We start from the raw sequence: 14,555 nt of genomic DNA, 5'->3' as shown, positions 1-14,555 counted from the left end.
TTGTCGATCGCAACGCAATTAAATAAAAGCCCACGACTATTATTTTGTTTAAAATAATTTGTAGGTTGTCCAAAAAATATAATTAATGATTAGGAACTTCAGTATATTCACTTGTTACTTAGTTCATATTTTACGGCGAAAATTTCTGAAAATGCATTTTCTAGTAACAAAATGGATGGAATTTGACACATATTCAATACAAAACATTTTACTACATCTAAATTTATTGTCCATGATTAAAAGTTCTAGATGTGTAACAATCGTCGTAACTCTACAACTTATAAGGTTTGTTACAAAAAAGCAACAAAATATGAATTTACACAATTTTATTTATATCAGAAAAATTTAATCTTGTTGATAATTTATTTTCTGATTCATTAGATAAGAGATATAATTTATCAAAAAAAAAATGTAAATTATTGTGAAATAATTTTGCTTGATAAAATTAATAAATTACTTACTATAATGTAAATATAAATGGTCAAGCAATTATATCATTGAGGAGTAGTATTTATTTCAGCCAACAAGTAAAGTATCGACTAAATAAACTAACTACGAATAGCAACAGTTCTCATCTAAGTGTGAATGATTATAAACAACAACATTTATAACGCGAGTACCTTCAACACAAGAGTGTAGAGAGGTTGCTTAGGAGATTTAAGCAAGCGAGCTCCAACTTAGACCTCATCACTGTTTTCTATTAAGGTGCACTAAATGGGTCTAACCGCGAAATTCAAATTTAATTTGGTTTTTCGCAATTTGTAAACTAATACAACAAAGTAGGCTTATGGCATTCTAATAGCGACAATGGCAGTATCATCTCCACAGGTTTATATAAAAATATTTACTTGAAAGTGTTCAGTTTAAGAAATTAATCAAAATAATGAGTTTGACGTGAGTTACTCACAAATTAGTCGATACTCTGACTAACATATAACATTTCATGTGAAAGTTTTAGTATTTATCATGATGATCGCTTTTACTACGATTCGATAAGTTCACTTTTTAAACTACTTCAAAACATCAATAATTTGAATTCCGAGAGTATATTTTAACGATTTTTAAACTATTTTGCCTCAATAATATTGATATGCTTTTGAACACAACGCATACTCATTAAATTCCTATTCATATTCATATTTACCTAATTATAGCAACTTTGATATTGTTGTTCCTTATAATTTTCAATAGTCGAGTTCTTTTGATTAAGATGGTTCATTTTCGAGACTGCATCATAAAATGTATGTTATTTCATTGCTTTTCACTATAGTAATTCGATTTAGATGAACAGTCTAATATGATAGATGTTTGTGTTCAATTTTGTTAAAATTATTTTTCAATACATTTGCTCGTAAGTGGCTATTACTGCACCGCTATTAAAACTATAAAGTAGACTTTTACCATCCTTAATTTATAGAATTCTTACTACTTTAGATTGGGTATCGTATAAGAAGGACAATAATAAATTATAGAATAAAAATAATTTCAAAAACCGCGTCATTTAATCCTATTGCGCGATTTGAAGCAATTTAATTTGTTTTTAAAATATTTTCAGTATTGCTTAAAGCAATTTCCATTTCAAATATTATAACGTTTCTAGTGCTCAAAAAAAACTTTTAAGTACATTATACCTTATTATTGTATACGAAATAAATTCTATAATGGAATGCTCACTGCACCAGATTACTATAATGGAATGTTTATGTACCACATTTGGAGGTGCGGAATTACAAATTAAACAGTAATAATAAAAAAGGCCGCCTCTAGACCCATTCTTTAAGAGAAAGACCCTAGCGCGCTGCCCAGCGCCTTCCATACAAACGAAGTTTGTTTCTCATTTGAATAAACTCAAACAAAAAACAAAATAAACAAACTCAATGAAATATTTGTAGACACGTTGTAGAAACAAATGTCTGTGATTTATCAGATTTCCGTAAAATGTAGTGTCGTTTCAACAGGTTGTACGTATATAAATCTTTGCGCGGGTGTAACTATATTTGTATGGAAAGCGCTGTGGAGTCCATCCTATTCCACGTCAACCAATAATATTAGGAGACCCTTAGACCAAGAGTTACTTAGCCAAAGCATTCAATAGTGGACCAATCCAGCATCAAAAATAGATGATCATATATTACAGCACCGCATTTCCGCTAAATGTGGATGACGTCACCTGCACGTACCATACGTGCAGGTGACGTCATCCACATTTCTCTGACATGTCCAATGCGATGCTACAATGGGCGATCGGATTTGAAAGAAAACTAGTCATTTACCTACCATAGCGTATAAGAATTTATACGCCATGTAATATGAACGTACAGTACTACCAGTTTTATAAGTTACAAGTTACGCCATTCAAAAATAACATTTCTGCGAATAACACAATGTTATTTTTGAATGGCGCGAAAATATCTTAGCCAAATAGCGCGCATCCGTCCGCTATTCGTTATTCGCTATGCGCAATGTTTTGTATGCGTGAATTATGAGCGAGATAGAACGAGTATCTGTCGTTCTTATGTTTAAATCTTAACGTCACATACATTTCTCCTTTTACATGTATAGAATACAGGGTGTAACCAGAACGCTAGCGAAAACTTGGCGTTATACTACCTTAACACAATCCAATGCCAATAACCAGTTGCCTTATTTAGTATTTTCCAAACCCGTTATGTATAGCGTGCAAAACTCGGATCAATGGCCCATCTACGACGCAGCATTGACTTCGAGTGACCTATTTACGGAACGTTCGTTGACCTCTAGCGTCAGTCATTTTATTATATTTACAATATATTGTATTATTTTATTTACAATATATTTGTACAATATATATGAGTGTGAATTTTAAAAATTACAGGATTAAAAAAAAATCAGTTTTTTATGGTATGTTATCAGTAATCATCAGTACTATCACCTGTCTTCGTTTTTGTTAGCGTTCTGGTTATACCCTGCATATATAGAAGTTATTATTGCTTTAACGTAAATGAGCAAATGCTTTGGCTGAGAACGATTATTCAGGCCTTGCTTCGCTATAGAGGGTAAATGGGCGTGTGCAAGCTCAAGTCGTGGCTTGCCTCGCGCGGCGGTACCAGTGCAGTATGTACTATAGGTGCAGGATCTGGCCGTCGTCCTTGCTGGGCAGGTGCGGGAAGGCGGGCTCGGGCTGCTCCTCCAGCGTGACGGCCGTCAGGTCGACGATCTCGTCATTGTCGTCTTGATCGAATCTGGAACAAGGTATAAATTAATTATAACTAGCTGATGCCCGTGATTCGTCCGCGTGGATTCGGGTTATTTTTTAAATGCCATGGGAACGCTTAGATTTTCTGGGATAAAAGTAGCCTATGTCTGGCCCCGGGATATAAGCTAACTCTGTACCAAATTTCATCAAAATCAGTTAAGCTGTTGAGCCAGGAAAAGCCAGCAGATGAACAGACCGGCAGACAGACACAATTTCGTATAGACAATATTAGTATGGATTAATACCTGTCTTCGTCGGTCTCGCTGGGCGGCTGCGAGGCGCGGGGCTCGCGCGGATCGGGCGGCGGCGGGCCGGCGCGCTGGTTGGCGGGCCGCACCGTTATTATAAGGTTCGACGAGTTGGCCACCATCATGTCCGTCACCTGGACAAACGATCCATTTAAAAATTGTTTAGTTAATTTTAGGTACATAAACCTGCTTCTAATAAAATTATCCTTCTTCTCCAATTAAAACTAAAGAGGATAGATATCCGTGGAATCACATTCGTGGAACTAACTTTCTACCTATAGCCTGCTACTGCAGTCATAGAAACAATAGTTCATATGTTCATAAATATAAGTGCCAGAATTGTGTGCAAGGCGCAGAGTGTGGAGTGCAGGGTTACGGGTGCGGCGTACAAGGACATTCTAACAAGCACTATCAGAGTAATCAACATTTAGAACTGTTTTTAAGTGGCTGTCATGATACCTTATTATTTACGACTCCAGCAAAGCCAAATTTTTAAGTTTTGTAAGTTTTTCCTAAATAAGTTTTAGTTTTGGTTCAAATTGCATACGATCATCATAAATAACTTAAAAAAAGAAGGGTGGTACTTAGTCCATTGTCCTTGGACAGAGGCAATGCAGCATGCAGGAGATTAGCAAGTTCTATCCCTATAAAGTCACCTGGTCCAGAGTCTTGTTGGAGACGTCGATGCCGTTGACCTCGAGCACCTCGTCGTTGACGCCCAGCAGGCCCGTGGACTCGGCCAGGCCGCCCGGCACCAGCCGCGAGATGAAGATGCCAGGCGAGCGCTCCACGCCGTTCGGCGTCACCCGCACTGACGTGCCATCTCTGGAAATTATTAATTCTTTGATTAATTGTTTTGACTACTAACGCTTTTATCCATACTAATATAATAAATGTAAAAGTGTGCCTTTGAAGTTAACGCTTGACTACGATCTCACGATGGTAAGTGATGATACTTACGATATGAGTGATGATACATACGGTGATGAGTGAGCTAAAGCTGAGATTTATAGTACACTGTTAAAAAGAGACAGCGGTAAACCACTCGCGTAAATCTGTCTCGTTTCAACTGAAACTTAGGTCTAAGCAAAGTCAAAATGCGCTCTATAGATTTCAACCTAAGATGGAAGCGGTCTAACTTCTACTTTTTATCCCGAAAAAAATCAGAGTTCCAACATAATTTTTCAGAGGAAGAAATATTAAGTTAAATAAACTATTGTAATTGAAAAAAATAAGCTGATATTTCGCTTTGCAAATGTTAAGTTACCAATGTTTCTCATGTAATCATTATTAAGTTTTGGGTGAGTAATCCTAAAGCTGAAAAACTGTTTCAATCAGATAAAATATATGCTACTGGTATTTAAACTTATAGGATGCTGAAATAACCGAATTTGATAGTATGATTGAACTGTTTTGGAGAACGGTGTTAAAATTAGGAGAAAATATAAATAAAGTTTATGTTTTTATGTTATTTCAATTTTATGTTTTCAATTAGATACCTTATAAAGAATCCTAAAGGTCTGTCAAAGCCATGCTTTAGTAATTTCACTCTTCTGCATGTCTCTGGAACTATATCTACATCTATGATTGCTGACACCTGAAACAATTACATTTAATTACGTTAATTAGAGAGTATAAAATTCATCGCCAGTTGGGCGTGATAATTTGATAACTACTAACAATTATTCATATACTCGAATTCCTGGCGAAGAAACGTTTTGAAGAAGTATAGGTACTTCGTTAAATCGATGAATGCGCAATGGCGTAAAAGAAGAAATATAGCACGAAAATCTTGAGAAGGGCTCATTGTGACAGTGTGCTTTGACAGATAATTGCAATCCAGTTCCGATTGGCAGACACTTTTGGCTTAAAAGCACAGTAGTACTTCTTCAGTATAGTTCTTGCATTACAGGAGAGCGCGTAGCTCCTGCTTGTGCAGTCGTATCAGTAAATGTCTGCGTTTGCGACACCGATTTAACTTTGCTGTATTTGACTCAAAATATATACACCCGGCCTCTCTCGGGGTGAGGTGCGGTTGGAGGGAAAGAGTGACATGGACAGATAACGTTGTTTCCGTCATTTGTGGAAACAGCACTATTTTCGGCTCCACCCACTAACGAGCTATCGCTTCGGTGAAGCGATCTCTTAACCCATCAAACGTCTAGTACACACTCGTGTGTTTACGATCTTTTTTGGTCTGTAGCGTCTTGCAAACACCTGTGTATACCAAACAAAACGCGCTCACATAAATTTCTTTTATATAGCATGCGAAATATTATCTAGTTTCTAATGGTCAATATTTCATACCCTAACTTTTAAATACAAAGCCGTATGTTTGCTTTTTATATGTGAGGGCGGGCAAAAATAAAAAAATTGTGCAATATGCTTGGACACTCAGCGGTATTACAATTTGCGCGAGGCTGGACGTTCGATGGGCTAAGAAGAAAATAGATGTCAAATTACTCACCATTCTAAAGTCGTGAGGATTAGATATTGCGAGCCCTTTGTTCTTAGCCGGCGTGCCGCTCAGTATTGACGAGATTATGTTTCGCGGTCGCATCGTGCCATAGCCGTTCAGTTCTTCCAGACTATCTCCTAGAACAAGGAAAGAAATACTTTAGTTGGAAAATAATAATTTCTAAAGCAGGCTACTCACTGACATGCCTTACATTGGCCCAGCGGCATGATGCCGCTGGGCCAATCTAAGGCCGATATCTACAGACTTTGACTTGGGTTAAGTTTCAGTTAAAACGGGATAGATTTATGTCGGCAATATAACGCTGTCTCGTTTTAACAGTGTCTTAAGTCTGAGCAAAGTCAAAGTATGCTCTATAGATCTCAGAGTGTTACGAAATAGAGAGCGCACCTTTGTTTGCGGTTTCAGTTTAATTCTGTGGTTTCAACTGTTAGAATACCTTTGTGTAACACTAAAACTAATTAAACTATAAATATTATAAGTTATAACTGATTACACTTTTTAAAATGTCCTATCAAATAGCCATTTTAATTTTAAATGTTGGTTTTTGTAGTTTTCTCGATTCAAATCTGTAACTAGATAGTAGAGATGACTCTGAATTCTTTGAACATGTCTAAATAACGAGAGCAAAGGTGGATACAATAATTAAGAATAGTTTTCCTCACAAAGTTAGTTGTAAATTTCTCGAGCAGTATTGATATAATAAATAAAGGCTTTGACCTAGATAAGTTACTATACGCCAGACATGGTGGTTTTGAAAGGAAGTACCTACAATGATGTGACTAATCAATATGGCATAGAACTCTATTTGGTAACCTGCTTCCAATGTCTCATTACTTGACATTTTAGTCTTTGTTCTAATATGCTTGGTACTACATATTATATGAGGACTTGGTATTTCTTTGTCATCCATTGGCTAATATCATATTGACAAGACAAATCACGTTTTTAGGGTTCTAACCCTGAAAAAGAAAAACGGAACCCTTATAGGATCACTTTGTTATCTGTCTGTCTGTCTGTCTGCATGTCGTGTCTGTCAAGAAAACCTATAGAATCATTAAATTTGGCAAGTAGGTAAGTCTTATAAGTTATAGCACAAGTAAAGGAAAAAATCCGAAAACCTGAATTTGTGACGACCGTTGAACCGTGACGGACGCACAGACAGACAGACAACAAAGTGATCCTATGAGGGTTCCGTTTTTCCTTTTGAGGTACGGAACCCTAAAAAAACCTTTTTTATACAATCTTTAAAACTGTTAAATAAAAATAGCCTTAATTATAATCAACGGTCAAGGAGTGGACTGAAATCCGAAAGATTGACGGTTCAAAGTTCAAACCACATCCGTTGCACTATTGTCATGTTCCTAGCACAAGCTTTACCTAATATTCTTAGAAAAAAAAACATTCTGCGAGATTATGTGGTATTATTTCAAATGCTTCACATGTAAACGCTCTTTTAAGCGATTGATTTAACACAGTATAAAGCAGCTACTGGCCTATACAATAAACAACAAGCATTTGCTGTAATCCGTTAAACCAGATCAATCTGTTGGTAGGTAACCTACAACGTGCAGTATACACTCTATGTATTGCCAGCCCACTCGCAACTAACTACTTAGCAGATTATACCTAGCTTAAGCCCGTGACTTGGTTTACCTCATGTATGCATGTCTAGGGTTCCGTACCTCAAAAGGAAAAACGGAATCCTTTATAGAATCACTTTGACTTAGTTTTTGATTTATCGTGCAAAATGTCGGAAAAATACCCGGGTACGGAACCCTCCGTGCACGAGTCTGACTCGCACTTGGCCGGTTTTTTCATGTTTTGAGTAATCTTCACTGCGTCACGTTTACGTCACACATAAACCGTCTTTACGCGTCATTTACTTTGAATAAAAGGCTTGTAGTTGTAATCAACATGTACATTGTACCTATTTACCTCAACATCCGAGATTCTTTCAGTACTTAGGTATGTAAAAATATAATAAGTAGGTATCTATATAAAACTGGCGGGTCTCATGTCCGAGACTTCATTCGCATGGTTTGGGTTTCGAAAAATTCCGTGAGAACTCTTTGATTTTCCGGGATAAAAAAAAGCTTATATTCGTCTCTAGCATGTAAGCTACCACCACATATGTACCACATATGTGGTGGTATATGTATATGTATATGTATGTAGTATGTACCACATTTTATCAAGATCGGTTAAGAATGAAACGTAAAAGGTAACAAGCCGACACTCTTTCGCATTTATAATATTAGCATGGATTAATATGGATTAGATTGGATAACGGTCATTACGAGTATGTTAAGTACGTACCTATTAACCGAAACAATGTTAGAAACGCGTTACGCTTACGTCACGACTCACAAGTGCATTTGTAAAAATTTGCAGATGCACCTCGTGCACAAGTAGGTACGCGAATTGCATTTTTATCGTATTTCAATATACCTATAGTACGCGACAGGTCGAGATGGCAATCGGGGTATGAGGCGCGGGGACCCACGCTATCCCGCACCGGGTTAACGCGGGGGCTGTGCGGGTGTGCGGGGCGTCTCCACCCCAATTGACATCTTGACCTATCACGTCCTATAGCTTGCATTCTGAATGTTGACCGTTTTACAACAGGACCTAGGACTCGTATCTTTGTCGCACAGTTAAACTGAAATTCCACGTAGATTGCGGGCAACACCAGTTTTAAACAAATAGGACATTGTAAGCTCTATGAAGAGATCACTTCATAGAAACCTTGAGGAAAAAGCTCTTGATCTTAGTTGAGAGGTTGAGGCATTCTATGAATAGAAGTGCATTGTAATGAAAATTTTATTTTCTTCCAGGTTTTTCCGATAAGTTTTTAACTCATACTTGGTAGAATAGATACTAAAGTGAATTAATTTTTAGCTAGGTAAATAGATTGGTAGAGAACAAGCACGGCATAAATCCAACTTAATACTTATTATAAACGCGAAAGTGTGTCTGTCTGTCTGCTAGCTTTTCATGGCTCAACAGTTTAACAGATTTTGATGAAATTGGTACAGAGCTCGCTTGCACACCGGGGAAAGGACATAGGCTACTTTTCATCCTAGGAAAATCAAAGAGTTCCGCCGGGATTCTTAAAAACCCCTTCGGTTTAACCAATTTATATGTTTGGTACAGAGGTAGCTTGCGTCCCAGGAATTGACATAGGCAACTTTTTATCCCAGAAAAGAAAAGAGTTCCCACGGGATTTTTAAAGAACCTTAATCCACGCGGAAGAACTCACGGAGATCATCTGGTATTTTATATTATTTGATACTTGACTAATGTTAGAATTTGTTAGCCTTGGGGCCATTGGTTTACACAATATTTGTGAATTTGAATTATGTATGTACTTTAAATTCAGAATTTTATTTACAAGGCTCTGATAGACAGATGGCAATGCGCATTCACACAAGTAGACTCGGAGACCTCGATTCACTCGGTCAAATATAAAACGGACACTAACGGGAATTGACTGCATCATTAAATTAAAATCCTTAAACAAATTCACAAAAGTAGGGTAACAATACATAGTACCAAAAAATACTGACAAAAACGTTATAGGTAGATATCTAATTCTGTACATTCGCTACCTCATTAAAACGATGTGCTCTGCTGGATAAGCTTATGGCATCTGAACATAGTCAGCGCACCGTGAAAGTTACTAGATTAAAAACCAGCCAAGTGCGACTCAGACTCGCGCACTGAGGGTTCCGTACTCGGGTATTTTTTCCAACATTTTGCACGATAAATCAAAAACTATTATACATAAAAATAAATAAAAATCTGTTTTAGAATAACAGGTAAAGCCCTTTCATATGATACCCCACTTGGTATAGGTACATTTTGAAAATTGAAACACATTTTAATTTTTTTTTTAATGTAACCACAAATTCGCGGTTTTCAGATTTATTCCTGTACTTGTGCTATAAGACCTACCTACCTACCTTTCATGATTCTAGGTCAACGGGAAGTATCCTATAGGTTTCTTGACAGACAGACAGACAGACAACAAAGTGATCCTATAAGGGTTCCGTTTTTCCTTTTGAGGTACGGAACCCTAAAAATTAATAAATTTTGGTGCAAGGTAACAGAAAAACTGCACATCGTCGCTGCGCATGAAAACTCCGCAACGTGGAAAATCACAAGTTTTCAGGAGATCCTTTTAAACTTCAATTTTTTGTAAAAAAAATGCCCTTTTTAACCCCCGACCCAAAAAGAGAAGATAGGAATCCGAAAGATTATAAAGCACGATGATTTGATATTAATGACTGATTCATCATTGGTAAAGAATTATACCTATGTCTTCAATCTTATATACTGGAAACATGGTTTCTGGCCTGGGTCAGTTTTAGTGGTCAGAGCGCGGCGGTGCGAGATTCTATTTTTAGTTCCTTGCTTTAAACGCACATAACTCCGAAAAGTTAGAGATGTGGCCCCGGGATCGAACCTTCAACCTTCCGAATAGGAGGCGGACGTCTTAACCACTAGGCTATTACGGCTCTTTTTAACCCCCGACCCAAAAAGAGGGGTGTTATACGTTTGACGTGTGTATCTGTCTGTGGCATCGTAGCTCCTAAACTAATGAACCGATTTTAATTTAGTTTTTTTTGTTTGAATGGTGGCTTGATCGAGAGTGTTCTTAGCTATAATTCAAGAAAATCGGTTCAGCCGTTTGAAAGTTATCAGCTCTTTTCTAGTTACTGTAACCTGCACTTGTCGGGGGTGTTATAAATTTTTAATTTACACTTGTAGATCGAAATCACATGGCTAAAAAGATTGTCTCTTAAACTAGCACACATTTTAAACGGGTTTCTACATGTAAATACGCCTTTTAAACCAGACAAAATGACATAATATTTTAATAATACTGTCATACTAAATGCTAAAATACTGGTACCTAAGTACAGCACTTCGATACAACTCAAATCAGCATCTATGTACTTCAGTTGTACTCTAAATATTGTATCGATCAATGCGAAATTGGGTGTCTGTCTGTTAAGGCTATTCTCATGGCTCATTTTCAAAAACCTAAAAAAGTCGCGAGAAGTTCTCGCGACTTTGTCTGCGTGACCTAATGTTTTGTAGTTTGAACTGCTTGTTTTTTATAAATCATTAGCTGATCAGCCTGGCGTCACTCGGGTGAAAAATATACGTCATATGAGGCCTATGTTAGTTCTGAATAAAGTATAGCTTCTAAAGGTGAACAAATTATTAAAATCGGTTCATTAGTTCCAGAGTTTATAGATTACAAACAAACAAATCTTTCCTCTTCATATTATTTATTATAAGCAAAGTACAGAAAAACGTTTCAAAATTTCATGAATGCCTACTGATGATGTTCAACAAACAAACCTCACAAGGATGATTGGACACCTTATCACAATACACACTTAACAAGTACAGGAGTGTCACATTCTATGCTAATATGCCATTGCAATAATGAGTGCCATATCCGACCTGTACAATGGGCCACAAATTGAAACATAATATAAACTCTGCTGCCTTAAAAATAAGAGCGATTTAATGATATACATTAATTATGCTCTAAGGTCGCCCATTGTACGTTCGCGTCAATGCAATATTCGCACATGAAAGTAACCATATAATAAACATTAGCATTATACTTTGCAAGATTCTATAGTTATTAAAGCAAGTCACCTTATTACCTCAATTGGGAAATTAGATAGAGAATCAGCTTTTAACTGGACTCTTGGAGCAATTAACGTGTGTCCTTCACAGGCACTTGTGGAGGAACTTTATTGATTTTACTAAGGATGTTACGATCCTTAATCAATATACACATAGTCATTTAAAAAAAAACAGGCCAAGTGCGGTGTCTGACTCGCACACGAAACCATTGTACAAGAAATAACACTTATTTTTTTTTGTGAGGTAACTGTAATTCACAGTTTGAAGATCTTTCCCTTAAATTATGTTTAAGACATTACTACTGCCAAATTACATCATTCTAGATCCCCGGGAAGTACCCTACAGGTTTGATTCCCTTGGTGGGTCTTGACAGACAACGAAGTGAGATATCCAGAGAAAACAAATCTCACTTTTCCCCTATCGCAACCCTATAAACAACCATCACTAATTAGAAAAGCTTTATCCTTATACTAGGTACTTGACCACAGCTTTGCATGGGAGCCTACCCATTCTATAGACAAAATATGATATTAGAATATTGAAAAACCTTTCTCATAAAATTACTAAATGATAATGAAAGCTGTATTGAATTGCACTGAGTTTAGGTACCTACCAAATTTATTTTTACCGAAATCAATCCTTTTACTTATAGGAAATAAATGAAAATGTATGTACTACATAATTTTTAAATACTACATATCAAAAACTACAGAACCCGCAGGATTCGATTGAGAACCTTGCACACTTGAGATGTGTATGAGAACATGTGCCAGTATTTCATAGAAGCTAGTTCTGTGAAATACAGGTATATGATGTCCCAATGATTTGACATGCTTTCTTAGTTTAATCAATAATTTTAAACAGCTTATTACACGTATATCTGACAAAGGGTGTGGACTTAAGATATTTTGGAAGACCATCTATTTAAAAATTCCTAAGAAATAATTTGTTTTAACATAGGCAAATAGCTGTTAAGGTTTGGAATGTGTGTAAAACCTTATTTAGCCCCAGTTTTTTGTAAGTGTGTGGATAAGAAAGACAGAGGGCTATGTGTAGTGACACTCTCTCCAAATAGCCTGTGCCCAGCATTCAACATGTACAAGATTATGATATGGATGAAATTTGACATACCTTTTCTTTGAATAATAACCCTGAGAAGTGGTCTTGCTGTGAGCAAAGCCCTAGCCAAGTTATCATCATTGTTGATGGGCAACAAATCACCATCTCGAGGATCTGTATAGCTGATCAGGAAAGCCACATCATGCAGTCTATGAAGTTTTTCTATTAATGCTTTGAAGTCCTCATATTTTAGTTTCTCGGACCTATTCAGTGAAAACCGACGGAATTCTGCATCAAACTGGAAAGACAATTTTATTTTTATGTAAAGCTGTAATTAAACTTGAAACATCACAGTATTTTTATAACAAAACAAACAACAAATTATTGTAAAGCTGGAGAAATAAAACAGACATATATTAAAATGTCTGTTTTTGATATGGCTGATTGTGTTTGATATGAAAACTGTTTTCGCCATATCTCAACAAATCAAAATATTTTATCCCAAATCGGTTAACACTGTAAACTAACTTATTATATTATCAGAATATATAATAACTATTAACATTATCGAAGTCAAAGATTAAAGAACCTCATTTGTAAACTTTCTTATTTTATTGAACATCGTTGGTCAATAGATTGGTGTAAGTTTACTTATATTTTATTAACTTGATCAAGATGATCAAGTTAATACAATTACAATTTTAATTATTACTTAACTTAATCCAAATTGTGACCAAAAAGCTATTAAGAAATATTTTAACTAAAGTAGGTACTTAATTACAAAATGCCCATCCTACGCCTGGATAAAGAAGAAGGATTCATAATGATGATATTATGACATATACCCACTATAGCTGTAAAGTTTAATACAAGCAATTAACTAAATGAAGGAAAACTGTCCTGAAGGTTTATTTAACAAGGTATATAAACAAAGGTTTATTGCACCAAAAGAAGTAAGCAAAGTATTATAAGTTTTTAAATTATCTCAACACCAAATAATTTAGTTATTTTCTGTAATATGGAAAGAATATCTGTGAAGCTATTTTCAGATTGATTCTAGTCATGCAAATTGCAAATAAAGATAAAGTATTCTGTTATCTACATAGTTTTATTAGAACTTAAATTAATTGACTATTAATTACAGACCCGAAGATCAATTTGATTATTTACTTTAACATCAGTTATCCCTGGGTCAAGTTTTTATCAATATTAGGACAGATAAAATGTTACTAAACAGTTTTATAACAATTTTCAGATTTGATGGTAAAGTCCAGGGGTAGGAGACTCAAATATTAAGTAGGTTTATTGCAAAATATGAATCACAATCTTTAAAAGTAAGGAAATTAGAAATTTTGCTCCCACATACCTTAGTCTTAACTTCAACACTTTGGCTGTCGATTCGAGCGGCGATTTTGTTTTTCGACATCTCGAAAGCATTTATCACAATACTAAAACAAGATTATCTTTGAAATATTTAGGCACTTATTTTGATAATTATTAACATTGTAAAAAATCAAAAGTTTCAAATTTATTAGACTTCATTCAACACCACTCTCGCGTCGTAATTTTGGACAGTTCTGTTTGGTTTACAGAATATTTCTTGCATTAGTAATATTTGACCAATCATACCAGTGCTGCTAGCAAACATACTAGCAAAAGCTGGAGTTTCATTGGTTGAAAGTTTGAAACTTAAACTTTTTTGCAGAGTGCTAATAGAAAACAAATAGTTCCATAAAACGCATACCTCAAAAACCAACAATAAAATATTATTTTATAAAATAAATAATATAAAATAAAACTTTGAACTGTATATTTTGTACCAACTTATGGAAACGGGTTATTGTAAGTCAGTTAAATATAACACGTT

The 14,555-nt window shown here is 35.6% G+C and overlaps 1 protein-coding gene across 1 annotated transcript; it reads right to left on the bottom strand.

Moving 5' to 3' along the window:
* Nucleotides 1-2,820: 2,820 nt before the first annotated feature.
* On the bottom strand, nucleotides 2,821-14,290 carry LOC123865777 (partitioning defective protein 6). Its single transcript, XM_045907009.1, has 7 exons — nucleotides 14,055-14,290; nucleotides 12,761-12,986; nucleotides 5,951-6,078; nucleotides 4,983-5,080; nucleotides 4,140-4,308; nucleotides 3,481-3,617; nucleotides 2,821-3,221 (listed from the first exon to the last, which is right to left on the bottom strand). Exons 1-7 carry the CDS (start codon nucleotides 14,112-14,114, stop codon nucleotides 3,101-3,103), a joined length of 939 nt encoding a protein of 312 aa, XP_045762965.1. The 5' UTR covers nucleotides 14,115-14,290; the 3' UTR covers nucleotides 2,821-3,100.
* Between the last annotated feature and the right edge of the window lie 265 nt (nucleotides 14,291-14,555).

Source organism: Maniola jurtina, chromosome 5, assembly GCF_905333055.1.
Source record: "Maniola jurtina chromosome 5, ilManJurt1.1, whole genome shotgun sequence".
In the NCBI taxonomy this organism is placed as follows: Eukaryota; Metazoa; Arthropoda; class Insecta; order Lepidoptera; family Nymphalidae; genus Maniola; species Maniola jurtina.
Note: the sequence above shows the minus strand (reverse complement) of the source record. Positions and strands in the feature narration are given on the sequence as shown.

Coding starts and splice junctions, on each gene's coding strand:
- LOC123865777 (XM_045907009.1), bottom strand. CDS start 14,114: ATGTCGAAAAACAAAATCGCCGCTCGAATCGACAGCCAAAGTGTTGAA. Junction 12,987..14,054: donor GTGTTGAAGTTAAGACTAAG/GTATGTGGGAGC, acceptor TTGTCTTTCCAG/TTTGATGCAGAATTCCGTCG. Junction 4,309..4,982: donor CCTTTAGGATTCTTTATAAG/GTATCTAATTGA, acceptor AATAATTTCCAG/AGATGGCACGTCAGTGCGGG.